This window comes from Sitodiplosis mosellana, unplaced genomic scaffold (genome assembly GCF_009176505.1).
Source record: "Sitodiplosis mosellana isolate CC-2019 unplaced genomic scaffold, AAFC_SMos_1.0 Smas_scaffold_6181, whole genome shotgun sequence".
Classification (NCBI taxonomy): domain Eukaryota; kingdom Metazoa; phylum Arthropoda; class Insecta; order Diptera; family Cecidomyiidae; genus Sitodiplosis; species Sitodiplosis mosellana.
The window spans coordinates 3291830-3318362 of record NW_022601422.1 but is presented as its reverse complement, the minus strand read 5'-3'; the positions used below and the strand labels follow the sequence as shown (position 1 = coordinate 3318362).

The following is a 26533-nucleotide window of genomic DNA, read 5'->3' as shown; positions in this document are numbered from 1 at the left end:
ATATCAAACATAATTTGTTTGAAACAAAAATCTGATATGTTTTATTGATTAATGTAATAAAAAAGCAAGCTAAATAGGAGAAAAAAAATCAAATTCAAGTAGAAGATAAAAAAATTCACTTTCTAAGTGGAGTAAAAATGCAAAGTAATTTCTAATGAGTGAGTAATTAAGCGATCGAAGAGTGAGAGAGAAGAGAAACGATTGAAAAAAGGCCGACTTTAGGATCGTTTGTAAAACTGGGCAAACTCGTCGGCATTTAATTAGTTTGATAATTAAAGTTATGAATGGCATTTTTCATGTGGTTTTTCTGGTTTCACATGGCAAAAATGTTGCGATCGCTTTGTCGCATTTCTGCACAATTTGTTAATAGCATGCAACTATGTATGTGTGTGTGTGTGTGTGTGTGTGTGTGTGACAGAAATAATCCGAAATTTGACCGATTTTTATACCTTTTTCAATTGCATTCGAATTTTTGCCTGAAATAATTTTTTTTTATGGCGCCACATTTACTCGTCATTACATCTCCTACTTCCATACGAATATTCCAATGCTATAATGAATTAACAATTTTCGTTTAGGTGTTATTCCAAAAGTGGTCTCTCTGATGTAAACACCAAATAAGACAGTGTTTTTGTTTCATTTAAAAAAAAAAGTAAAATTTATTACGAATTTCGTCTAAAAAATTCATTAAAATACTTTTCAAAATCTTCTAAAAACTCTTTCGAAGAGGAATCATATATTGAATTTGATACGCAAATAATGTGCCAAAATGTTTAGAATAAATAAATTGTTGATTTGTTGTACGGCATTTGTGCTGTTACTGAATTGGAGTGTGAGTGGCGATTATATTGTGCCGCCAGTACGAGAATTGTGTCCATGTTTGCCGCGCAATATTTGCCCTCGACCGTATGGCATGTCGCCAATTGTAAGTACATAAACGATAAATTATCGCTATTTCTCTTTCGCTGTTCGTGCTAATTTTGTGTAATTTCATCAGGATGCATTTTATCTGGGTACAATTCTGAAGTGTGCACAAGACGATCACGTGCGTTGCTGTGGTGTATCGGTTGAGAGTGTGGTTGGTGGCAAAACAATTACTGAATCAACGACCATAGAAACTTCTTCAGTGGCGCCAGTGGTCAACTCTGAATCGACAAATGAATTAGCAACTATCTCAAGTGGATTGGATGTGAATGAAGAGCTCAGCGAATCGAATCAATCACAAACTACTTTGGCTAATGAAGTTGCGAGTGAACAATCGAATGATACAATAGTACCAACTGATGCCATTGTACCAAGAATTCAAGTGCCACGAAAACCAGACATTTATCAAATTTTTCCAAGCAAAGAATTAGAAGTATCAAATCCAAACGATGTAATAGTCAACCCGAAGGCACCATTTATGGTGGTATTAGCTGAGGGAAATGTAGCAGAACAACAGGAAGAAAGTAAGGAAAGCAACGATGTGGCTAGCACTGAAGAAACAGTGGATTTTAAGTCTATCGAACCACCAAAAGTAAATACAGATGCAACCATTGAATTGAAGGCCAGTGAATCGAAAATGGACGATATTGAAACACCAGCAAGTATTGAAGAAACAATTGAATCAAAAGACACTGAATTGGGAGTTTCTGCATTGAATACTGTTGAAACAACATCCGTCAAATCAGATGTCACCGAGACGGGAACAACTGAATCAGAAGCAGTTAAAGTGGAACCTATCGAAACAGAAACTCAACAAGTAGAAACGGCCAAATCGGAAACTATTGAGCCAAAAACCATTGAGCCAGAAACAGCTGAACCACACGTAACTGAACCAGAAGCCCTTGAACCAGAAGCCCTTGAACCGAAATCTGTTGAGCAAGACGAGATTAAATCAGACGTAGTTGAAACAGTGACCGTTGTGCCTGGTGTCGTTGAGGCAGCGTCCATGTCGACAGATGAAGTAGAAAAAGTTGAATCGGTTACGACAGTGAAAACAATCGAAGTGAACGAAGAAAGTGGTACCGAAGGAACAACCGAGTCAAAAGCCATTGAATCAGATGCTGTTGAGGTAAATACATTTGAACCAAAGTCCATTGAATCTGGCACTACGGAGTCGGAAACCCTAGCGGAAACCGTTGAACCAGTAGCCTTCATAGTACAAAACAAGGAGTCGGAAGAGATTCAACCGAGAAATATTGAATCAGAAACAGTAAAATCGGATGTAGTCGAATCAGAAACTAAACAAACCATTGAACCAAAAGCTCTCGAAACAGAAACTGCCAAAATGGACACTATTGAGCCAGAAACCGTTCAAGTGTTATCTGTTGAACAAGACGAAGTTAAAGAAGACGTTGTTAAAACAGAAGCCGTTGAGCCAGTTGTCGTCATCGACCAAGAAAAATCCACCGAATCGAACATAGAAGAGGTCACCGAAGGAACAAGCGAATCAAAAGCCATTGAATTAGAAACAGTAAAATCAGAAACTATTGAAACTAAAGTCGAAGTAACAACTATCGCTTCAGAAGACGAAATAACAACGTCAAAATCAAGTTCAACTGAAACAACAACAATCGATTTGGAAATGGTTGAAAAAAGCATGCAAGCAATGGAATCAAATGTTACCGAGTCGGAAACAGTTTATCCAGAAACCATTACATCGATCGAACAAAAATCAATCGAGCCAGAAAGCGTTGAATCAAATACTAATCAATCAGATGTTATTGAGCCAGAAATCTTGAAAGCAATCACCAACCATTTAACGGACGAAATAGAATCCATTGATTCAACACCAACAGAATCAACACCACTAGAGGTAGAAGCAGTTGAAAAAAGTACTGAAGAAGTGCCGATAGTTATTACAACCTCTGAGCCTTTGTTACTTACAACCGAAGTAGTTTCTGAAAATGTTGATGCCGCAGTCGAAAGTGAAGCCGTTGAAAGTGAAGTCTACGAAGAAACGACCGTAGCCAAATCGTCCGAAAACTCAACTGAAAATGATAAAACGGCTACTGAAAAAGCGATTGTAAGTGAAAACACAGAAAAAATCGTTGAAAATGAAACGACTGTGAAAACTATCGATGTAACTGAACACAGTTCCGAAGAGAAAACCACGGGTGAGAATCAAGTGATCACAGAAAAAATGATTGAGCATGAGGTCAATGAAAGCGTTATTGCAATTACTACATCCAATCCAACGACGGAATTAAATGAATTAAAACAATTGGATTCATCGACTGAATCGTTGTTGAGCCGTGCAACAACGGAGAGCACTAACGAGTCTAATGTGATTACGACAAGTGTCGCCGATATGGACGCAACTGCTCCAGATCCATTAACGATGGAGGCAAGTAATGTGATTGAAGTACGTAACAATAAGCGTCGTGAATCAAATTATCAAGACCAACAAAATGAAACGACAAGTGTAACTCCACTTTCAATCCCGTCAAAGATCAACATAAATCATAGAATGGGACCGCACAAAAAACCGTCCGTAGAAAGTGTGACACCAGTCGAAGTGGTAATCGCCAAAGGAATTCCATTGCAATCGATTTCAACACAACGGCCCATTGCAAAGGACAACACGATTTCAGAGCCGAAATTTACTTCAGCCCATAAAATACCATCATTTAAGCGACCCGTAGAAAAAGAGCATAGAAATCATACCATGGAGCAAGAGCATAAAAATCATATCATGGAATTGCATTCGATGTTGTCATCGTTAGCAAAAATACCCGCTGCTCGACCACCATTTGGCAGGTCAAAAGCGCTTGAAGAATTGATCGCTTACGAGGAATCGTTACACAAACCGATCATTGGTAATCGACGCACTAAATCGAAATCGAAATACCTGACGAAGAATACCGTCGAAGCGGCGACAACGACGACTGAAGTCATTGAAACCAGTACTCAAACCGAAAAATCAAAACGAAAGTACAATCGACGTGTACCTGTCCGAACATTTAGTGTCGGCTCCATGAAAACGGCAACAACGACAACAACAACAACGACTGAATTGCCAAATGTGAGTACAACGGCTCGTCAAACGTTCAACCGACGAAGAATGTATGCCAAAACAAGGGCCACCAATTCAAATGAGTCAACGACAGTTGCTATGGATGTGACAACAAAACCAAATGACCGATTACGAAATGACAATCCAAAAATGTCGTTAGAAAAACGTAGGCGATTATTTCCAACAAGACGACGCATTAACACCGTCACAACCACCGAAACCCCAACATCAACCAGCAAAGCTGCTGAACAGCCACATCAATTAATGGATGAAATCACGGAAAAACCATTCAATCGAAATCAATACCGGACACCACAGCATCGCTTCAAACTCGTAACCGAACGATCAACGGACGACGATTTCACACAACCAAGCGAAGAGTGAAACATGAAAAAATTCGAAAATAGTCATTAGGAGAAAAACAAACAACGAAAATTTTACATAATGGATTCCGGCTTGATAATTATCATGAAATGTGAAAAATCTAACATTCAAAATTGTATGGAATATTTAACTCTATCGCAAAGCATTAGTGCTCATCAAATATAAATGACAAATGATTTCGTGGAAAATCTAGGTTGGAGTGAGAACTTTGGCTTGTGTGTTTAATGACAAAAACGGAATCCAACAACAACATAAATCGATTCGAGGCTTAATTTTTTTTTTTTTAGGATAGAAAACTATTTTTCAATGCAATGAATTAGAAATGCAAGACAGTTCTGGAAAATATGAAGAGCTTAAATGGTGAATGTAAAGGAGGAGGAGGGGGAGCAGGAGGACACATAATGCATTCGTATAGAAATCAATAATCGAAACTTTCAAAACCGAACACATTGAGGAGACGTAAATTTTAAATTTTTCATCGCTGCTCTATCTATCTCTTTAGTAAACCGACACAGTTAGGTAGTACAAGCAGCGATTCCCCGCGCGCACGCCTCCATTCGCCCATTGCAACCGCGATCATTTTTCAGTAGCATTTTTTTGTGTGTGATTGCAATCGAAATATGACAGTCGGTAGCACAATTTACCGACAGAAGTTAACAGCCAACCTGTATCGAACGTTGGAGACCCATTAGTTAATTATTCAAAACGGCAGAGAATTTATGTCAGCCGTGTATATCGCATGTCATGTAGTTTCATATTTCTCTTTTTATACACATATCCTTTTGTTCATCTATCGATTTATTTGAAAAGTTTCAACACAAATAAAGTACAAACAATGGAGAAAAAACACACACAATTTGAGTTTTATATTCATTTTTCTTTTGATTTGGATTGGAAAGTATCAGGATTGTTTTGTTTTTTTTTTTTAATTGAATTCATCGTTTTATCAAGGGTTTGAAATTGATTTGATATCAACGTTCTTATTCAGTTTATTTTTCTAGTAATTTTTCTATAGAAAATATCAGTCGTCTCTTTTTGTTTGTTTGATATTTTTTTGAAATCACATTAAAATGCAATTAACTGAATTTGCGGAGAAATTTGGCATAATATAAACCCATTTCTATTGACTAGATCGAGAGGAGAGTAAGTTCATCTGACTTTGTTATGAAAGAGAAGAGTAAGTTTCTTTCGACTCAAAAATGGTTAAAGGCGAGTATGTTCATTTTTGGCAGTCCTCGCGGTTTTCCACGGTTTCCGCGGAATTAATAGGAGATAACAACTTGGTGTCTTCGGCAAAGTTGTAGCACTCGAGGTCTTCTATAACATTGCTGAAGTCAGTTATCTCTTATCTCTTATCAGTTCCGCGAAAAGCGCGAAAAATGATAAGAAAAAAAAAGTTCTATATAAAATTTGCTTTTTTATGTACGCGATTTGCGCGCAACTGATCAGAGATAAGAGATAAATGTCTTCAGCAATGTTATAGAAGACTTCGAGTACTACAACTTTGTCGAAGACACCATGTTGTTATCTCCTATCAGTTGCGCGAAAACCGTGAAGACCGCAGAGGCTAGACGGTACTACAACATACTCTACTTTAACGCCAACAGAATCATCAGAAAACATACTATCCTCTTTCAAAATATATTAGAATTTTTTCACATACTCTCCTCTCGATCTAGTCAATAGATTTGGCATGGGTTTCACTCAACTTTGTACGAAAACAAAAATTTCTTCAATTTTTCTTTGTCTTCAAATTTGAATTAATGTTTTTCTTCAAATAGTCCATCAATTTTTCTTTAAATATATCAATTGATCCATTCAATGGACTTTAATCGATTAACATCAAATTGATTCATTGAAGAAAAAAAAATCCACAAAAATGACATGAATATTCAGAAAAAATATATGACAATCGATGGGCTCTAATCACTTACATTCATAGGTATACGAAAATGCTCAATAAAATAATAATAGTACCGCAGCATGTTAATGGAATCGATTCAATTGGTGCTACACACCTATCAAATTGTACATGTTTAGGCAAAGTCATCAAAAATGTTCCATAATTTTCGGTATTGCTTATATTGCGATCTAATCAGTTCTTATTTCAAAGAAGAAAAAAATCCCTATGTACCTGGTATATTTGCCATATATGGAAAGTGTAGTATATATGTCATGAATTGAAGTAGAAAATTCAAATTCAAATCGTTTGGTTGAAACCCAAACAATTATATGCCATTCGGCAAAAGACAAAGACAAATAATTGCGCTATAGATACATAGGTACGTTCGATTCCAAAAAAAAGAGAACATAATCCGAATGGAAAATGTTCAAGCTGAATTAACATTTGTGATTTGGTGGTTTATCGTTATGAAAAGGCGCATTTGAAATATGGTGTTCTATGTTTGTGCGAGCCGGGAGGAGGGAGTTGAATATTTGATGAGATAATGAGTATTCGTGGAATAGAGTTCTATTCGGTTCGTTTGTTCTATCATCAGAATACGGGCTCAGAAAGGAGAACAGAATATTCGAGAGACATCGTTTTCACAGTCGCAATGTAAATTATTATGAATTTTCTATGGATTTTTGTAATGAGACCGAAAACTGCAATTACAGCCGAAAAATGTCCAATTCAAAGAAGAAGTCGGCTATCTCCGATGTTGTGGTCGATGTGGCGGGAATGGTGGACAGCGACACGGCAGGCGAAGAGGGACAAAAACAACAACCTACCGAAAAAAAGGCTTCGATTGGCGTCGATTTCCCTTAATTGAACGTTCGTTACACGAAAATCGTATGATATTTCATCAGTCGTTTAAGTTATCATGCATTTTTTAAAACCGACACACCAGCACGGTAAAAAGCAGTGTCCATCGGTTACACTACACACAATAGCAACGGTGTTTGACGAGAATCGAGCCAAATGACGCATCGCATGTCTTGTACATCAAACGAATTGAATGTGAAAACTATGAAAAATATTGTGAAATTCATAAATTCAATGGTGTTGTTGGTGCTGCTGCTGTCCGCTCACTTGCTCGTTCGTTCACATTGTGTGTTTTAGAAGTACAAAGCACAAAAAACAACACAATAAACGATTTGTTTGCATCATTCAGTTACCATATCAATGTGAATCGTGCTCGTCGACCAATCAGCGTTCACCACATAATTCTCAAATCCATATCGCGCTACACTCGTTCGACAGTCACATGTGTTCGAGCGTAATACAACAACAAGACAATGCCAAACTCTCCAATCCACATCACCAATACCAACGACACGGTGACGTTCATCGCCACCAATACATGCACATCGTTGTTTCGAGAAATTACTCGTAGCGTAGTGTGTACGTACGTACATTCTCGTTTGTTGGCTGCTGTTACGAACTCAGTTGAAAATAGTAACACGCAAAAATGAGACACACAAAATCGGTTTAGCTGTGTTTAATACAGGAAATAAAAAATCAAAGAAGTTTTCAATCAACATAAACCATCGAGGAACAATGGTCATTCAAACGGGATAATTCTAACAAATCGGACGTGTTTTGATTTTATTTCCAAATCACATTTCAAATCGGATTTACAGTGGAAATTTATTTTGTTCATTTCCTTCAGTCCAGATAAACTGACCTTAAAAACGTCACAGTTTTTCTCGTTTTATTATCATGAGTGACTAATTCTTACAACATTTTTTTTTCGAAAAAAAAAAAAATCATCGACCAGTTGAATTTCACGAGTTTTTCTTTAATTTTTTATTGAAATTCGGTGATTTCGAATTTTTTTTTTTCTACTTAATTAAATCGCGATTTTTCTTTCTTTTGAAATTTTACCAACGAAACAAATAAATATGAGTGCAAACGTTTTGATGACTCTACCGAAATATGTGCCCATTCCCAATAAGAATGGGCTCCCGATCTCGGCTGATCCAATCGAAAGTTTTATGGGTTGCGGCAAAAAACGACGTTTGGATCATTTGACATGGGAAGAAAAATTACAACGAAAGTAAGTACAATATTTTCGTTTGCAACGCAATTTTTTTTATCTTCTGCTCTTCTTCGTCTTCTTCGGTGACTTGTTTATTTTGTTTTGAATTTGCACGTAGACCCAAGCTATTATCAACATTCCATTTGCACACACCATTCGAAATTTTAGTTTTTCTTCTTATTTTATCTTGGTTTTTCAATTTATTTTGTGATTCGTCTGTTTGTTCAAGTATTAAGAGTTTCAGAAAGAATTAAAAAAATGGAATGTTCGGATAAGATGTGGAGTATATCGTGTAAAATTCAGTCGAAACGATAACGAAACGAAACGAAAAACAAAAAATGTAGAGCAAGTGTAATGAGGGCTGTGTAAACAGCAGCAGTATGGGAAGCTTGCCATATGTTTTCAGTGTTAGTTAAATATTCAAGTCGCTTCGACTCTATTGTGACGACGTAATACTAATCAGAATGTTTTTTTTCTTCCTTTCTTTTTTTCTGTTTTCCCCTTCGATTTTTCCCGTCATTTGAAACACAAAACGAACAAAAAAAAAAATTTAGAAAACTAAAGAATCGCGTTGCCGCTCAAACATCACGCGATCGGAAAAAGGCCAAAATGGATGAAATGGATCAAACGGTCAAACAATTGATGGAGGAGAATAATAAATTGAAGGAGCAATTCGAACGTTTAACCGCCGACAATGAGGAACTGCTCAAGCGAAACATCGAATTGGAGCGAAGCTTGGAAGATTTGCAGAGCCATCGTTTGATGGATTTGGGCGAATCGACCGCACAAATGTCACACAAACAACAGCAACAACAACAGCCAAATATTAAAGTCGAGTCCGCATACGATGCAGCAGCATTGTGTGATCGTTGGATGGGCTGTGGTATCATAAATAATAATGGATCTGCCGTATCCTCATACCCTCTGCCGAAGGGATCTCAAATGAAACCACAGTCGATGCGACGCTCAGACAGCACATGCAGCAATTATATGATGACCCAACAACAGCAACAACACCAGCAGACATTGACACCACCGTCGACACCGCCGCCAGCCCATCAAGCATCGCATCCGTTCGAATCAAACAAGAGAGCCAACAACAACAGCAACGGTCCGCATGCATCGTCAACGGACGAAATGCCAGTGAACCTCAAAAGCAATTCCGATTCAGCTGCTCTATGGAAGATTGTGGCTCTTTGCCTTCTCTACAGGACATGCTCGAAGATTTCGATGCCAGCCGATTGGAAGAGCTTGCCGAAAGTCTACTCGCAGATGTCACCACAGAGTTTGAAGACGATGCTAAAGAAGGCGGCCACCGAATTGCCCAAATTGAAGGCAAATCAAAGCCAATGTTTAGACCAATGGTGGGGACCCAAACAAAAGACCTGGAATCCAGCGAAAATACCTATGGAAGCCTGAATACGCCAACACATCAACCGTCAATGATGCGTACAATCAAACAGGAGACCGTTGATTGTATGCCATCCGATGATGATCTGTACGTATCAACTGCACCAATCGCACCCGCCCATCACATGCAATCAATGCAAATGCATTTTGAGCACACACCGTTCGATCACAGCGAGCAATTGTTTGACGACAACAACAACAGCAACAACAGCAATGATAAAAACACAACCATTACTAATGCGAATCACATCTGTAGCACAGATAAATCTATGATATTATGCCAAAGCGCCAGCGACAATTCAACGGACACCGACACACTGTATGAAACCACGACATTCAACGACGACGAAGGGAACGTGATCACCGTCATTCTACCCGACGAGGATATCAGCAATTTCGAAGAAGTTATCGAAGAGATGAACCAAAATGACGAGGAAGATGACTGCATGTCGCATTTATCGGCATTATCGCCAATACCATCCAATGCCAACTATGATGCATCACCGGGAGGCTATAGCCTGAACAGCGGTGACGATGCCGCCGCTGTTTCTGATCATGACAGCGCCTATGATTCGGTCGTTAATTCACCGCCCGGTAAAATATCATCAGCATGGTCAACCACTTCCTCCGTCAATTGCATCGACGACGATTATCGATACTACGATTACTGGCCACAAGATTCATTTTCCGTGCTATTTCCTTCATTGGCTTAACTGATAGCCATGAGTTCGAGATTGCGTTACATTGCACACCACTATTCGATTCGAGCACATCGTTCATCGGCTAGTGTGCAGCGTAACACAACATCGGGCCAACTATGAAGAAATCACACAACCTAAGCACACACACAAAAACGGGAAATTGTACAGTTTTCTTTTCCTCTTCTCATTCAAACACCATAATTTCTTTCGAATAATTTCTTAAGTGAATTTTTAAACATTTAAGTTGCCCTTTTCGTTGTTGTAATTTAATATCTTTAAGCAATTTTTTTAAGAATTCATTCATTGATATTAATATAGAATTTTGGTTTTGTACTCGACGTGTAAGCTTTTAGTCCGATAAGTTAAAAGAAGACAAAAAACAGAGTTAATTAATCTGAACTTAGACTTAATTTATTTTCTTAATTAAGACTACTTTTAACGCATTCAACATCAATGTAAACTGTAGATCAAGTTATCTTTATGTCGCTTCATTTTGTAGAATATCATAGATTTATTTGGATTTTGATCTTTTGGTAGAAAAAATATACAGCTTAAATGCGCACGTTATGTTACAAGGATAATACATACCTTTATGCACCATGTATCAATTTTTAATATCAGTTCATTACAATAGAACTTGAATTTGAAAATAAAGATATCCAACAAAAACAACCGCAATTTTGAACAATGTTTATATTTATGGTTGCAAAAAAAAAAAAACATTTCAGCAGTTTTTTTTTACAGATATTGGACGGTAATGGGGGTAATGGACTTAATTTTTTTGTGCACAGATAGGTAATGTTATTTATTTATTTTTTCTTCTGAAAATTCGGACAAAGACTTTCAAATCCAAAAAAATGAACTGGTCGACAAAAGGCCTAAAGACAATTGAAGACAAGAAATGGGTTTTCAAATGATTTTTGCAAAAAAATTTAATTTTCAATTAAAATCGATTGGAGACAAAAAGAATGAACAAATTTGAGCAGAATAATTAAAAAATGATTGTCGACAAAACAAAAACCGATGATGAATTTTATATTAATCAACATAAATCAATGTTTTCGGTTTGAAACGTCTTTTTAAAATAGTTTCATCTCTTTTTTTTCATTTTTGTTTATTCAAATTAATTCTTTATATTGTACTATAAAGAAGAAACACCCGATTTCAATATTTATATTCATTTAATACTTGTTGGCAAATCTTTTCTGAATAACGGACCGAAAATCAAAAGAATTTCAAAAAGAAATCTATAAACGTCTTTATTCATTCACATAAGAACACAGCTTAATGTAATCAACTACGTTAAATATTAAGGAATACACAAGTATTTCTCCGGAAATGAAATAATCAAAGTGATTGTGTAACTCTTCTAAATAGAAAAAAAAATGGGTCTTCTTGAAATTATGAAAAAAAAGATACGAAATTCTTCTAAATTATATTTATGAGAATTGAAAATTTCGGGGCAATGGAATCAATTGAAGCCACTGGGGAAATATGAATCGATGAAGAAATATTTTCTGTTATCAAAAATGAATTTATTCGGTGGATAGACGAAGGAAGATATGGAAGAAGAGATATATAGAGAATTCTTCATTTAAGAATTAAATTATTTCATAATTTAAATAATGAATTGCAAATTTTCCACGTTCAAAAAAATGGCAGTTCCTGAATCAAGATGTTTGTCTTTTAAGCTCAATCTGCATATCATAATCAAAACCGGAAAACAAGTGCAAACTATAAGCAATTGGCATTTGTTGAACATCATAAAATGCGAGTGGCAACTTGTTGTTGAAACAATTGGCAAATTGGTTGAATTGCCAAAGGTAAACGAAAGTGTGAGGTTATGTGTATCGAGTAGACGTCATTGGTTTGAAATGGATGTGCTCAATTCTAAGCGAAGAAACTGAGTTCATCATTTCGAACCGTGCGTTCAATGAATCGTAAAAACCGTTGAATAAAACGGAAAGTGAAATTTTTGTTTATTTCCATAGTTCGAATGGAGTTTTTTTTCTATTGAAAAGGCTTGAAAAAATTGACAAATTGGCACACACACTATATAGTCTAAAACAACAATTTCTATTTGAATGCTGGTAATTGTGCGTGGCCATTAACCAGAATTTATGGCAATTACGATGCGTAAAGACATTTCTGGCATATTCATGTCGCCCAATGCTGTGGCGGATTGTTTACGTCACCAGTAACACAAATAAATGACGCGATCACCAGCGGCTTGCCAGAAAACTGATAGGATCTTTGATGCAAACCAAAATGCGTGTTTTGTATGAAAAAAAAAATTGAACGCAAGATTGATTCAAATTACATTGATGGCATGCGTCATATAAAATGCATACCGTGGATGCATGTGTGATTTTTACCGTTTTCTACCGATTTTCTGTTTCATTTGACCATTAGCATAACGCAAAGCAAGAATTACCATGGAAAATGCGAATGGTTATTGTTGTTGCTGAGCCTGCGACTGCTAATAATGCGATTAATTGCGATTATCCATTTTCATGATGGTCAATTATTGCAAGTTGATTCCATTTGGTTCGATTCGTTTCGATTCAGTAGCAAAGATGATACTCGCGCTCACGTCAACGGTTTCTTCTTGTATGCAATCTGATTCCAATGAATCCGGCCAAACGAGGCCTTCTATTACGTAAACGTTTTTTACTTCTCGTTTACCATAGGGAAAAAACTAACTGAGAATAATATCTATGGGTGAGATTGAGAGTAGTGTATGTTTAATTGACTTTGTTACGAAAGAGAAGAGCAAGTTTCTGTCGACTTAAAAATGGTTAAAAGCGAGTATGTTCGTTTTTAGCGGGTCCTCGCGGTTTTTCACGGTTTCCGCGGAACTGATAAGAGATAACAACTTGGTGTCTTGCGCAAAGTTGTAGCACTCGAGGTCTTCTATAACATCGTTGAAGACAGTTATCTCTTATCTCTTATCAGTTCCGCGAAAAGTGCGAAAAATGATAAGAAAAAAAAAGTTCCATATAAAATTTGCTTTTTTATGTGCGCGATTTGCGCGCAACTGATAAGAGATAAGAGATAACTGTCTTCAGCTTAGTTATAGAAGACCTCAAGTACTACAACTTTGTCGAAGACACCATGTTGTTATCTTTTATCAGTTGCGCGAAAACCATGAAGACCGCGGAGGCTAGACGGTACTACAACATACTCTACTTTAACGCCAACAGAATCATCAGAAAACATACTCGCCTTTTCAAAAATATAAATCGAAGAAAAAACATACTCCACTCTCAATCTCACCCATAGATATGATACACATTCCGAACGACGCAAACAATTCACAACAGCAACAGTGGTAACAACACCACATATTTATAGAGGTGTAGGAGTTTGCGTCTCTGTTTCATTTTTTTAATTGTCTATGACGCTTTAATTTATGTGTCGCCAAAGTGTTAGTTTTCAAAGTTTGCGGTTTTTTTTTTTTCGATGTAGTAAGCGAACATGTTTCATTCAGGATGTCTTGAAATCAGATCATCATCTTAACAGCCTGAGTGCCACATAATACGTCATAATACGTCATTAACATACGATGGCGCACAAACATTTTTTTGCCCATTCACAAATTCACACTCATGTGAACAAAAGAACAACCAAATACAAATTGTCATTGCTGTTGTTGTTGTTGTTGTTGTTGTTTTTTTTTGGTTTAGAAGAAGTATTTGCAGTTGCCGTTTTGGTTGTTGAACCATTTGCTCGCATCGTATCTGATTGCAATTGCAGTGCATTTGATTGTGTTATGCAAACGAAGCCATTTGTGTTCGTACACACAACACGATTAATGACGATAAACCCGACACACAAATTGGAACGGAGCAAAATGAAAACGCATTATCGCCGCATGTGCACTAACCACCACATAGCTTTCAAAATGAACACATGTGATTCTACTCTTCTCACAAAACCAAAGGCCAAACTTGTTTGGTCTTCATTCTCATTCGCTCTCTCAAACCGAATCGCTGAAGAGAATGTCCACTCATTTAAAACTAGGAAAAATGGATTTTTTTCTCTCTCGATTGCTAGCATCCATCGTGATGACCGTTTAAAATTTAAATAAGAAAAAATGACTCATCATCGACCATACATTAACGGGAATCACGCATACATTTAACTCAACAAATGCACAATTCTGCTGGTCTGTTGGCTTTGATCTTAATTTTGCATATGACACAATCGAAAAATATCTCTCCCTTTTTCCAATGACTCATCATGTTGCTTGCCCCTTTTTTGTATGTCTTTCTCTTGTGCTCGCTATTCCTATAGCAGACCAGTGCTCAAATGATGAATGACATACAGTTCAAAGTGAAAAGGACCGAAATTAACGGAATAATTGAAATTGATTTTAATCATTGCAAAGTTAATCGGTCAGTCAAAGTTAAAGTGACACATCATTACAAAGCGCCAGCTTTAGTTAAGGCTTCAAGGGAAAGCGCACGCCGATATGTGTGTGTTTTATCCAATATAGTGTTCATCACATTCAGTGGGCTTGTCACGGGTATATCCAAATGACGTGAATTTGTTAAAATCATTCGATATTGTATACAATGTGCGCTGTGTTTGTATTTCGTTTCGAATCATTTTGAATATTCGAATTTATTTTGTTGGTGTTGTCATCAATCTGGTTTGTCCGTGAATCGGAAAATGCAACAAATTCAATTGCATTTACTGCGCCAGAAGGTAGTGTTTTTAATCATCAACCATGCAGTCAATGATCAATTACACGCAATTTCTCTTGTTGAAGCCACTCTAAACCAATGTCGGGAGTCTCTAAGTGGTGTGAAACTTGTTGCAATTTATGAGATTGGCTTTGTGATATTTTATCCCTACAAATCACATCACTAGAAAACGGCGGCGCATATATGTATACATAATTCACGTTTAAAAGCTCAGCCAGTTTGACAGAGAGAATGTGTTACGAAGGGAGTGCGGGAGCTGGCAAGAAGAATGAAGAAGACAGAAAACAAAGTTTAAAAAATCAAGAAACTTGGTGCAAAATGTGCAATGTGAAGTGGTTTTTCTTCAATTATTCAACAGTTTCTCAACGAAAGATTGTTTGACTGACTCACATTCGAAAAGTGACTTCTCGACTCACAATCGGGAGATAAATGTATTTGTATTGCCCACATTGTTCATTGGTCGAGGCAAGTTTGTCCGAGAGTGGGATAGAAAAAGTGGATGATGTGGGGAGGAGGTTTGCATAAAAATCTTTTATTTGTGCACTTCACTTGAATATTACAATCGTATTGTGTGCATTGCCACATAGTATATACAACATGGGCAAAAAGCCATTTCGCTACTTAGTGTCCATGGAAACAATAATTGTTTTTTTTTTTCATTTTCCTTTCGTGTGTTTGTTGAGGGCAAATAATGCAAACGTGAAAGCAACCTGTTGCAGAGAGGCACGACCAAGGCCATTTCATTGTGAAAATTCAATTCAAATTTTATTCAGTGAACAAAATAGAGAGAAAGTAACGAGTTCTCGTTTGTACGAGATGGTGCTTTAACACTTGTTGGTCTCATGTTTAGCACTCTTATCGGAAATGGACTTGTTCTCACTGTTCGCTTGCCAACCTCCTCTCCCCAAATAGAATAAAATATGTCAATCCCATCTATTTGAAATCTTTCTCTGGTCGAAGTAAGTTTGTATTTCTCGATTTGTTATGAGCAAAAAGCGCACGTCGTGTGCTTGAAATTCAATTCGGGATATTGACCGAAAAAAAAAAGATAAAAAGAAGCAATGATTTAGTTGAATTGAAGAAACAAATCAGTCACATAAAATACATACAATCTCGCAGCAAACGCGTGCCATTTCGATGGGGCGTTTGAATGTGCGTATGCTTGCGTGTATGCCTTTAGTCTATGTGTTTTGATTTTCTTGCAGTTTATCAAGAGTGCTAGCGGTGCTGCCTTTTCTCACTTCGTATCCAACAAACGCATTTGGCGACGACAACGGTGGTGATGGCGGCCCACAGTCAGATCCATAACACATAGACACGAATTGTTCATTCGTTGGATCGAGGAGGAAAACGAAAGAAAATTAAAAACGGTCGCCCGCATCCACTACACGATACCAGACCTAACCAAACCAAACCATATCGACTTCAAACAATCATGCCGCTGTTGATGCGCCTTGTATTCGATGCCGTTGTACTCGTTGTCGCGCGCGCTTTCATTCAAATCGGCAAACGGCTGGATTGGTTTAGCTGGTTGTGTTGTTCTTAAATCATTGTGCTTTGTTTAAACACGATTCAGTTGTAAAAGTGCAGCTCAGCGAAACAGTTGATTTTAAATCGAACTCTTGGTCTCTCTCGCATCCAATACGATACATATATTGTAGATAGATACTTGGACAGTGGTATTGTGTTTTTTTTCTCTTGTGTTGTCTGGGTGAAGTGATAAGTTAAGACTTAATGTCCGACGATCGGTCAATTTGTCACATTTGCGTACCTTTTTTTTCCATCAAAATCCGTAGGATTTCGGTTGAAAATGAATGATTCCGGATAGTGGAATAACAAAAAATACTTCAACTGTTAGAATAAAACTTAATTTTCATTTGTTTTTGTTTTTTTATTTAAGTGCATTTGTTATGGAATCCACGTCAAAATGTAACTAAATTAACGCAGACAATTTCAATACTTTAGATTTATGAGATAACAAGGTGCGAATATTTGACGATCAGTTTTTCTGGGTCCCGTTAGCTGCGATCGCAAACTTTCTTTTATTTCATTTGACATTTTATTTTTAGTTTCAGTTTTTGTTTTTGTTTTTCTTTTATTTTTGTTTTTATACCGACCACGAGCAACAATGGATCAATCCATTTTTCGGACAGTTTATCGAAGCCCGTTCACTATCCATGTGATCTTCTATCTAAGCCAAAAGTACTAATCGTTTTTGGCCTTATATCCATTAATGAATTGTAACAATTGGTGCATATTCACACGGTTTCGAACATTGAGCATCGAGACATAAAAAGATAGAGAAAATCCCATGAACACAGAACGAGTGGCAGTAACAGAATCGATTTTCACTCATTTCAACAGATAAATGATAAAGAAGGTAAGTGTTTGTTTTTTTTTTAACGTTAACATAGCCATTATGCTGGTTTAATTATTCAGTGTTAATATTTATTTTTTCACAATTCTAATCATTCCATAACACCGAATCCATTATTTCCATTAATACACGATTTTATAAGGAAGCAAATTAGGATATTTTTTCCAAAAAACGAATCTTATTGATGTATTCATTTGTTAACATTAGAATCATCAGAAAAGAAAGTGATTTTTTGTTCAGTTTTCAGCACTTGAACTGGTGCCGTAAATTCATTATTATAAAATGTCAATGTAAAGTCATTTTATATATATTATTATATTATATTAGAATCATGTAACATATTATTGAAAGCCATTCACAACATCCTTGCATTGATTCAAAATCAAAGTGATTCGATCACAGTGTTCTCATTCGTATTATTCCACACGCGGCAAGCAAACATCATTCATTGTACATTCCGGTTGCATCATAAAGCCAAATTTCATCTGAAACATTCGCATTGACACCTGTAGATTCAATACGAATTTTAAATCGTATTCGGAAATATTTTTGGTCAAGTCTTTCAAATTATTTACGATATTTATCGAACGACAGTTTTAGGAGCTCTTCAAAACGGGACAATGTTGGAATTTATCGAAAAAATTTAATTTTTAAGGAAAATTTGTTCGATGGAATACTGTATTACGAGTAATAGTGTTAGGTAGTCATAAAATCGATAAAAACGCGTGAATTATTTTTCTTATTCTAATATAGACTTTTGTGAAATTTTGTAATAATTTTTGTAATTTTTGTTGGATATTGTGTAGAAAAAAATCAATAGCAGATGGTTTTCGTTGTTGTCCGCGTTTCATTTTTCATTTGAATTAGTGCTATGTTTTCAGTGTAAACTTCAGCTATTTACTTAATTTTTCGTCAATTCTGTCTTCACAATTTTTTTGGCAAATTATCTATGAGTTTCTAGAACATTCGAGTGAATTTGGCTTTGAAATTGCAATGAAAAGGAATAACCATTTTTCAAACCAAATACACGATAGCTATTTCAAAGTTCAGAAGCAAACAATATTTGTGCCAAAAAAACTAACATGAATTCACATTGATAAGCACATTGGTGCTTCTCATCGCCAGCTGCGAGAAAGCTTATCTTTAGATTTCGTCTGAAAGTGGGCTGATTCATTTGAATATATTTTCTATAAGCGCAGAAATAATTACTCCTTGGAAGAGAAAACTAACAAAATTGACAGCTTCCATTGTCAATTAATCAAGTACAATTCACAATTTCAATTGAAGAATTCCGAAAAAAAATGGGGGAAAGATTTTATCAATAGCTTATCTTCGTTCAGCTTTTTCCATCCTTATCGTATTGGCCATGTCATCATGTTGCGGGTCTTATACTCATCATCATTACGCTTATCTGATGCAAATCAAATTATATTACAAAGATTGCAATGTCAGCTCGATTTTATTGTTTCATCTTCGTTGCTTTTATTCATTTTGTTTTGGTACATTTATATTGTATAATACGATTTATCGACAAATGTTAATAACATGCTTCAGTTACCCTGATTTTAACTCCATTTCTTAGATGGCACTCTGGAAAAAAAATAGAACGATTACCGCAAAATCGAAAGCATTATCATATTTAGGATGTTTCAATTCTAATTCCATGTGCTGAAAAATGCTGAAAGCAATATTATATCATTCATTGTCATTTGCAATATTCAGATGCGTTCAATTTCAAGATCCAATCTTTGCTTCACCTAACTTTATCATTTTTAACCGAAGATCGAACAAAATGGAATCTGAGTACATAATTCAAATCTTAACAAGAGAAAGCGAGCGAGAGTGATAGAGAATTGGATCACATCTCCTTGTCAAGTTTAAACATTTAGAGTGGTTTTGAAACTTCTGAAATCTAGTTTGATTTCGCTCTTATGCAAAACCTAGAAAATTGCAACGAAAAACCAATTGATGGAAAAGTTTTGTGAATGTTGCACATTTAACCCAATAATGAATAACCGAGAGTAATCACCCGTTTATTGTTTGAAGAATAAGAAGCGAATTAGTTGCTTGATTCGGGTCATTAGTTCTAGAAAGGATTCATAATAATGAAATTGAGCTTGCATTGAAAAGCATCATTTATGCCTAATTGGCTGGCTGGTTGGCTGTATACACAGTCTAGGTCAAATATTTTCATGAGAAATGTGTCAGCTATTCTTCAAATTTTACATTGGCTTGGGTGTTTTTGTTTATCCGATGATGACGACACTGCATTTGGTGTGCATATTCTTCGTATACATGAACACAGTGTCTTTGAACGAAGAGGGCTCGAGGTAAATGTTATTGTTCTACAATTGCATATTCGTTTTTGTCCGTCAATACTCTTAACCGGTTCCGTTGAGCATTTCTGTCAAGATGAGACAATTGCGCGTGTTTAATTCGAACAAAACAAAAATAACTGAAACACATTGAGATTGTTAATGAATCTCTTTATTTCAAAAGTGCAACAATTATTTCATTTACGTCAAGTGAATCTGAATAACAAATGAAGTAAGTGGACATACACAAAGATACACATACGTCGCATTCTACGGTGGATCGGATTGCGACAATCGGTCGCAGCGCACGTGGGTTTGTCATTCAATAAAATTGAGTTGTAATTGTAAAATTGCTTGTTTCTCTCATGGATCGACCGAGTGGTTTGATATGTGTACAGACCAACCGCTTAGAATTATTGCTCAAAAGCAAATTCAAGGATTTTCACGAGACATTTAAATGCCACTTGATGGCACAGAACAAATATTGACAACAATTTGATCAAATACAAATTGAAAATTTAAATTCAGCAAATAAATGTACGATCTTCTTCCGATCTCTCTCTCTCTCTTTCTCTTTCCCACTTTTCTCTTTCTAATTTATAGAAAAATAATCACACGATGATTTTACAAACGATTGATTCATCGTAAATTTACTGCATCGATGCGAGTCATTGCTTGATTGGCGTAAACGGAGGGATTGAACAATCGGCTTCAGGGCAAAAAGGCTTTTTTTTTTTTCTTTTCAAAAAGCTAAATATTTTTGAAGATTGGAACAGGAATAAGACGAAGGAAGAAGGAAGAAACAAACCAGAAACAAAACCAACAACAACATTTCAAATGAACGACATGACGAATGAAGAGGGGCATCGAAATAAAGACAATGACGGTAGCGGTGCAAATACGAATTTGTCTGATATGCGTCGAACCATTTCAAACGCATCTGGAACACTGTCCAACCATCAACAGCAGCAGCAGCAACAGCAGCCGAACGGTAGTGTTGGTGGCGGTCTTAGCGATGAGAACAATAGCGGTGCCGAAGGGAGTGTTTCAGATGATTGTGGTGATAAAATGGCCAAAGAAAGCGATCCACTGCAGCCAAAAATGGTGAAATCCCGATCATCGCATAAAGTTAAAGAGGTATTGAATTCAATTTTAAGCCGTTTTTGCTTGTTATACATTTTATTTCATTTAAATTTGGCATTTTCAAATTGAGATAATCTCAGCCGTTCGTTGAATTCAAATTCATCGATGGTTCTTTTTGAAAAAAAAAAAAAAAAAAAAAAAAACATTTCATTTTCTCACTCAAAACGACACATTCAGCGATTAACGGTTGTGTCAATCATACCGGATCGGGAGCGTGAGACATGGGGTCAGAAAGCAGAGTTTTTATTGGCCGTTATTGGGTTTGCAGTTGACTTGGGAAATGTTTGGCGTTTTCCCTATATATGCTATCAAAACGGTGGCGGTAAGGATGTCTTGAATGTTCACTTTTTCTAAGACAGTTTTGTTTTCAAGCGTTTTTCTCTTACTTATTTCTCATTATTTTCGTAAAGAATTTTATGTTCAAAAATATATCCAAAGCGATAGCTAAATCAAATGATTTCTGCATTAATACTCTCATTTATTTTCTTCAAAATACAAACTGGAACGTAGGTGCATTTCTCATACCATATTGTATTATGTTGGTTCTTGGTGGCTTGCCATTATTCTATATGGAGCTGGCTCTCGGTCAATTTCATCGCTGCGGCTGTCTGACCATTTGGAAGAAAATATGTCCAGCGTTGAAAGGTAATTTCGAATGATGCCATGAATTGAGTTAGAAAATTGTTGTTAATTAAATAACGGTTGATGTGTGCGGGGAATGGAATGCACAATTAAAAGAGGCAAAAATAATTGATTGAACAATCACGAAATGTAAAACGGAAAACAATGTCTAAGTTCACGTCTCTTCCACAAGCTGTTGCTAGTGTGAATATTTTGCATTTCACCAACCAATTTTCTTGTTCTTTGGCAATTATGCCGTATCTATTCAACACCCTACTTGTTGACTTCTTTCGAATAAAAATTTAAAACAAAAATTGCATCAATTAAAATCGAATTTTCTTTTCGCGCCATCGTTAATGAGACCGTTGCCATATGTTACATCTAATATATACGAAAATCTCTTAAATTTGTTTCTAATCGGTGCGTTTGTTAATTTATCGAAAACCGTTTCCGCTTTAGGCAGGTGGAGAGGTAGACAGGTTCAACGTTGACAGCACAAGGTTGCTGCAACAGCAATATACCACACGCGATCCTGGTGGCACCGATTGTAATGTGTTGAAAAAAAAATCCATTGTAACACACAGGATATTACTATCGGTGCCACAAGGTGTCGCTAGTGATGATGCTCTTGCAGCAACGGTGTGGTTGACAGATTGTTAAATTATGAAAAATGTGCCACAGGTGTTCAGAAAGAGAATGAGAAAAAAAAAAAAACGTTTACCTCAAATTAAAAGCGTAATAATTGATTCATTTTTCCGTTGCACAACGTTGCCATTTCGATCAAACAATGTGAATTTGAAATGAGAATCGCTATGCAAACATTGAAAAAGAGTGTATCAATAATGAGAAAAGTCTTGAGAAAATAAACTTTTTCCCTAGAGAGCATCGTTGATTTTCCTTTGTTTCCAAACGAAAAGAGAACAAGGCACGCAGTAAAGAAAAGTTGAAGGGGAAAAACTTCATAGATTTGAAAAGAAATGAAAAAGAGAAGAAAAAGAGAATATTACGTTCAGACCCAACTATGATTGGTTTCAAAAAAGGAATAATCAATTGCATCAACAAATGAGACGAGAAAGAGGTAAAAACGGCCATGATTGAGTGGAAGTAATCAGTGCAAGTAGTGTATTGCTAGTGCGTCATTACATCAAGTCTACGGTCGAAATCTTGGCCGAATTGAAGAAAAAGATGAATATTGACATGGGCTCGAAAATGTCTCAACCAGATCAATCGGATCTATTTGCGCAAAAATTAGCGCATCCATTCGAAAGAATAAAAGTGAATGATTTGCAAGCGGATTCGGAAATCGTTCAATAACAACACAACGGCAAACATTTGTGCGATTGTAAGAGAATGGACTTTTCGACATAACGATTTCAATTTTTAACGACCGGAAAAAGGTTTTGCCTTGAAACGAATAAAAATTGAAATAATCGAAAACGAAGTTTATTCAGATGGTTTTTGTTTCCAAATGCACTGGAATGACTGTTTTCTGTGGGATGATGATAATTGCCTAAATCTATGCGATTTGAGAGATATACAACTTTCAGTTCGGTGTGTCTGCCTTGTCGTTCCCACATAAAAAGTGATGAAGCCAATAAGCCACGATCTGTTGCAAATCAACCATCTAAACTACAATGTGGAAAGCATGGAACATTTTTTCCTCCCCCACTCAGCGACGCACGTCACCAGTTGATCGGCTGGTACACAGTACATTTCACCATTCGCTACTTCGGTCATACATTCGTTCATGCGAATCAAAGCAAACTGTGGCTCGTGTGTACGGTTTACCAGTTACAACGTGTGTGCGAAGCGGTCGAATTCTTGCGAAGTGAATTGTCGTCTTAGTTCGCGCCTATGTACACACGTTCTAACTGGTAAGCCGTACTCACACTATACTCGCATCAACGAATATATGACCGAAGTCGCAACTGGTGAAATGTGCTGTGTACCAGCCGAAATTCTGGTAACGTGCATCGCTGAGCACCGATAAACTATGGCACGTGATTCGCCTTCGAATAAAGTCCATACATACAGTAAGCAACTTTCGTGAACAACTGGCGGTGGATTTTCAATTTTTTTCTCCATACCGTTTATTTTTTTTTACCAGAAAATTATTTTTTATGTTGGTATATCCACTGGGTTTTCGCTTGTTTTTTTTTTTTAATGAACTTTTGTTTCGCTCGATTCGAACATAATGGTTCTTCGTTCTTTCCGCATTTTAAAAGAAGAATTCTTCATATTGATATCTCCTCTTAAACGGAATTAAAACTCTTCATATCGCTTTTCCCTCGCATGAAATTTCATTGTATTTTCTCTCTTTCAATCGGCATAATGTCATGCGTCGTGTGCATTGTATGAATTATTAAAAATTATTATTGATTTGATCTGATTTGATTCGGTTAATTCGATTGAGAATCACGAATGAATTTCTTTTCATATGTGAATTTTCGTTGTCGTTCACATCTTTCATTGCAGCATTGTTGGTGCATTTAGATTTCAATAGAAATGAGCATCATTGTCGTTCAAGAAGTTAATTTGAGCATATTATTTGCTGAATGTTTACATTTTCCACTCCCCATCGAATATGAATGGATTAGTAGCAGCAACAGGCGGTTGCTCATTCTGAGAAGAATGCACGAAACTGTTTGATTTTGCATTCGAATAATTTGTCCTTTGTATTGCGGGGCCAATAGAAAATTTTGTTTTGTATTAAATCAGCGATTTTTGAATGAGAATTCAGATTGACTGCTTACTTTGACGATGATTCGCTATGGTGTTTCTAAAACACGACAATATAGATCATTCATCCTGTTCCATCCACAGAACACATTTAAAAGATAAGTGAAGGGAGACATTTATCGAATGGACAAATTGTCTCCTTGCAAACTTGAAGAGTTTCGTGTTCAATCAGACACGTTTTTTTATATTGAATAAATAAGCTTTTCCATCAAAAGACTTTAATCGAATGTCGAATTGATTTTTCTCCTCATCGGAGATGTAACCGGTGAATTGATTTTTACGAATGGTCGCAAAATCGACCTGTGGATTACACTCTATTTCCAAGTTGACCGGTGAAAACGGTTTGCCGTAAAAGCAAAATCCTTGTGTATTTCCTGCTATCAATTCGAATACGGGCGCTATCAATGTCAAGTTTATGTGAATGTAAAACCATGTGTGCTTGAAATTGAATTGGAAATTTTCCTGACGCAAAACACACGACGAGGACGATGACGATGACGACGACAACGTTACTGGATGAAAGGCCACTATTTTCATTCCCCTGACTCTGCTGGCTATAAGGTTGATATGTTTGTATTTTAAAGTTGTCGCCGCGGCATTGTTATCTCGATTGCATGTGACCTCCGTCTCAGAAGTGGATTCAGAGGGGAGGAAGGGATGGCCCCATGATAGATTGAATGACAATGAATGGACAAAAACCCGAGATGAACGAGATACAGATCGTAATTGATTTTACTGTTTCCATTTTTCCAGGCATTGGTTATGCAATCTGTTTGATCGATATCTACATGGGAATGTACTACAATACGATAATTGGATGGGCTGTTTACTATTTGTATGCATCGTTTACCTACGAACTGCCATGGACATCGTGCTCAAACGAATGGAACACACCATTCTGTAAACCAGTATCACAACAAGCTAATCTAACAAATGCAACAAGTCCTGCCCGAGAATTTTTCGAGTGAGTGAATTTTAGCTGAGGTCGTCAGTTTTTCGGGCCATTTACCGATAAACATTAAATGCTGTGCAATTGCAAAGCGTACGGACGTGCGCGCGCGCGCGGGCTCATGTGATGTAAATTTTATTGGAATATCCTACGGGCGAGAACCACACACACACACACACATTCACATGAGCACGCGCTCAGACGGTCGTTCTTGGTCGCTTTTCAAAATGGCAAAATTATTTCGAAATATTGAACGAACAGTTCTAATTCATGGAATGTTGTTTGATTTGCAAATAGGCGAAGCGTTTTGGAGCAACATAAATCGAACGGTTTGGATTACATGGGACCAATAAAACCATCGCTGGCAATTTGTGTATTTAGCGTTTTTGTGCTCGTCTATTTCTCACTGTGGAAAGGTGTACGAAGCGCTGGCAAAGTGGTTTGGGTTACTGCACTGGCACCATACGTTGTACTCATTTTTCTATTGATACGCGGCGTTACGTTGCCCGGCGCAGACGAAGGCATCAGATACTATTTAACACCACAATGGCACAAACTCAAAAGCTCCAAGGTTTGTCTATCTTCCATCTCTATCTCTATATTTTTTTTTTCTTTCTCCCTCTTCCATCCAGTCTCGAATCACTTAATGAGTTGCAGACAGATAATACTTTACCAATTAATGCCAATTCAATTGAAATGGCAGCGCACCAAATGTGGAATTTCAATTTGCAAAATTAAACACTGTGTTTATCTATTGATTCAACAGGTGTGGATTGATGCCGCCTCACAAATATTCTTTTCGCTGGGACCGGGTTTTGGTACACTACTCGCACTAGCCAGCTACAATAAATTCAATAACAACTGCTATCGAGACGCATTAATCACCAGTAGCATTAACTGTTTGACAAGCTTTCTAGCTGGTTTTGTTATATTCTCTGTGCTTGGGTAAGGATGCGGCCGATGCTTCTTCTGAACTTTTTTGAATTCATTCAAGACAGTTTCGATGTTTCTTCGGCTTGAAAACCGTTTGTTCAGAATTCGGTCAAAAATGTTTTTTTCCCAAAATTTTCAATGCAAATATAAGATTTGTAATTTCTTTCCTCCTATTCACTCACTCTCTCTCTCTCTCTCTCTCTCTCTATCTCTCTCTCTCTCTCTCTATCTCTCTCTCTCTCTCTCTCTCTCTCTCTCTCTCTCTCTCTCTCTCT

General features: G+C 36.7%; 3 protein-coding genes across 3 annotated transcripts in view; all 3 read left to right on the top strand.

Annotated features, from left to right (window-relative positions):
• Positions 1 to 7: 7 nt before the first annotated feature.
• On the top strand, positions 8 to 5232 carry LOC129576343 (uncharacterized). Its single transcript, XM_055461291.1, has 2 exons — positions 8 to 925; positions 998 to 5232. The coding sequence occupies exons 1-2, from the start codon at positions 770 to 772 to the stop codon at positions 4379 to 4381; spliced, it is 3540 nt and encodes a 1179-aa protein (XP_055317266.1). The 5' UTR covers positions 8 to 769; the 3' UTR covers positions 4382 to 5232.
• Positions 5233 to 7746: 2514 nt separating this feature from the next.
• Positions 7747 to 10634, top strand: LOC129576342 (uncharacterized). The gene is given in 3 exon segments (XM_055461290.1): positions 7747 to 8379; positions 8916 to 9478; positions 9481 to 10634. Coding segments are annotated over 3 exon segments (1722 nt in total). The 5' UTR covers positions 7747 to 8224; the 3' UTR covers positions 10485 to 10634.
• A 6116-nt stretch (positions 10635 to 16750) lies between these two features.
• The window catches only part of LOC129576328 (sodium-dependent serotonin transporter), a 17334-nt gene continuing 7551 nt past the window's right edge, over positions 16751 to 26533 (top strand). The window contains exons 1-8 of the mRNA XM_055461255.1: positions 16751 to 17163; positions 17251 to 17561; positions 20477 to 21010; positions 21194 to 21338; positions 21527 to 21661; positions 25130 to 25340; positions 25623 to 25896; positions 26092 to 26270. Coding sequence (XP_055317230.1) covers positions 20711 to 21010; positions 21194 to 21338; positions 21527 to 21661; positions 25130 to 25340; positions 25623 to 25896; positions 26092 to 26270 — 1244 coding nt within the window. The 5' untranslated portion in view covers positions 16751 to 17163; positions 17251 to 17561; positions 20477 to 20710. The remainder of the gene's footprint in view (positions 17164 to 17250; positions 17562 to 20476; positions 21011 to 21193; positions 21339 to 21526; positions 21662 to 25129; positions 25341 to 25622; positions 25897 to 26091; positions 26271 to 26533) is intronic.

Coding starts and splice junctions, on each gene's coding strand:
- LOC129576343 (XM_055461291.1), top strand. CDS start 770: ATGTTTAGAATAAATAAATTGTTGATTTGTTGTACGGCATTTGTGCTG. Junction 926..997: donor CGTATGGCATGTCGCCAATT/GTAAGTACATAA, acceptor TAATTTCATCAG/GATGCATTTTATCTGGGTAC.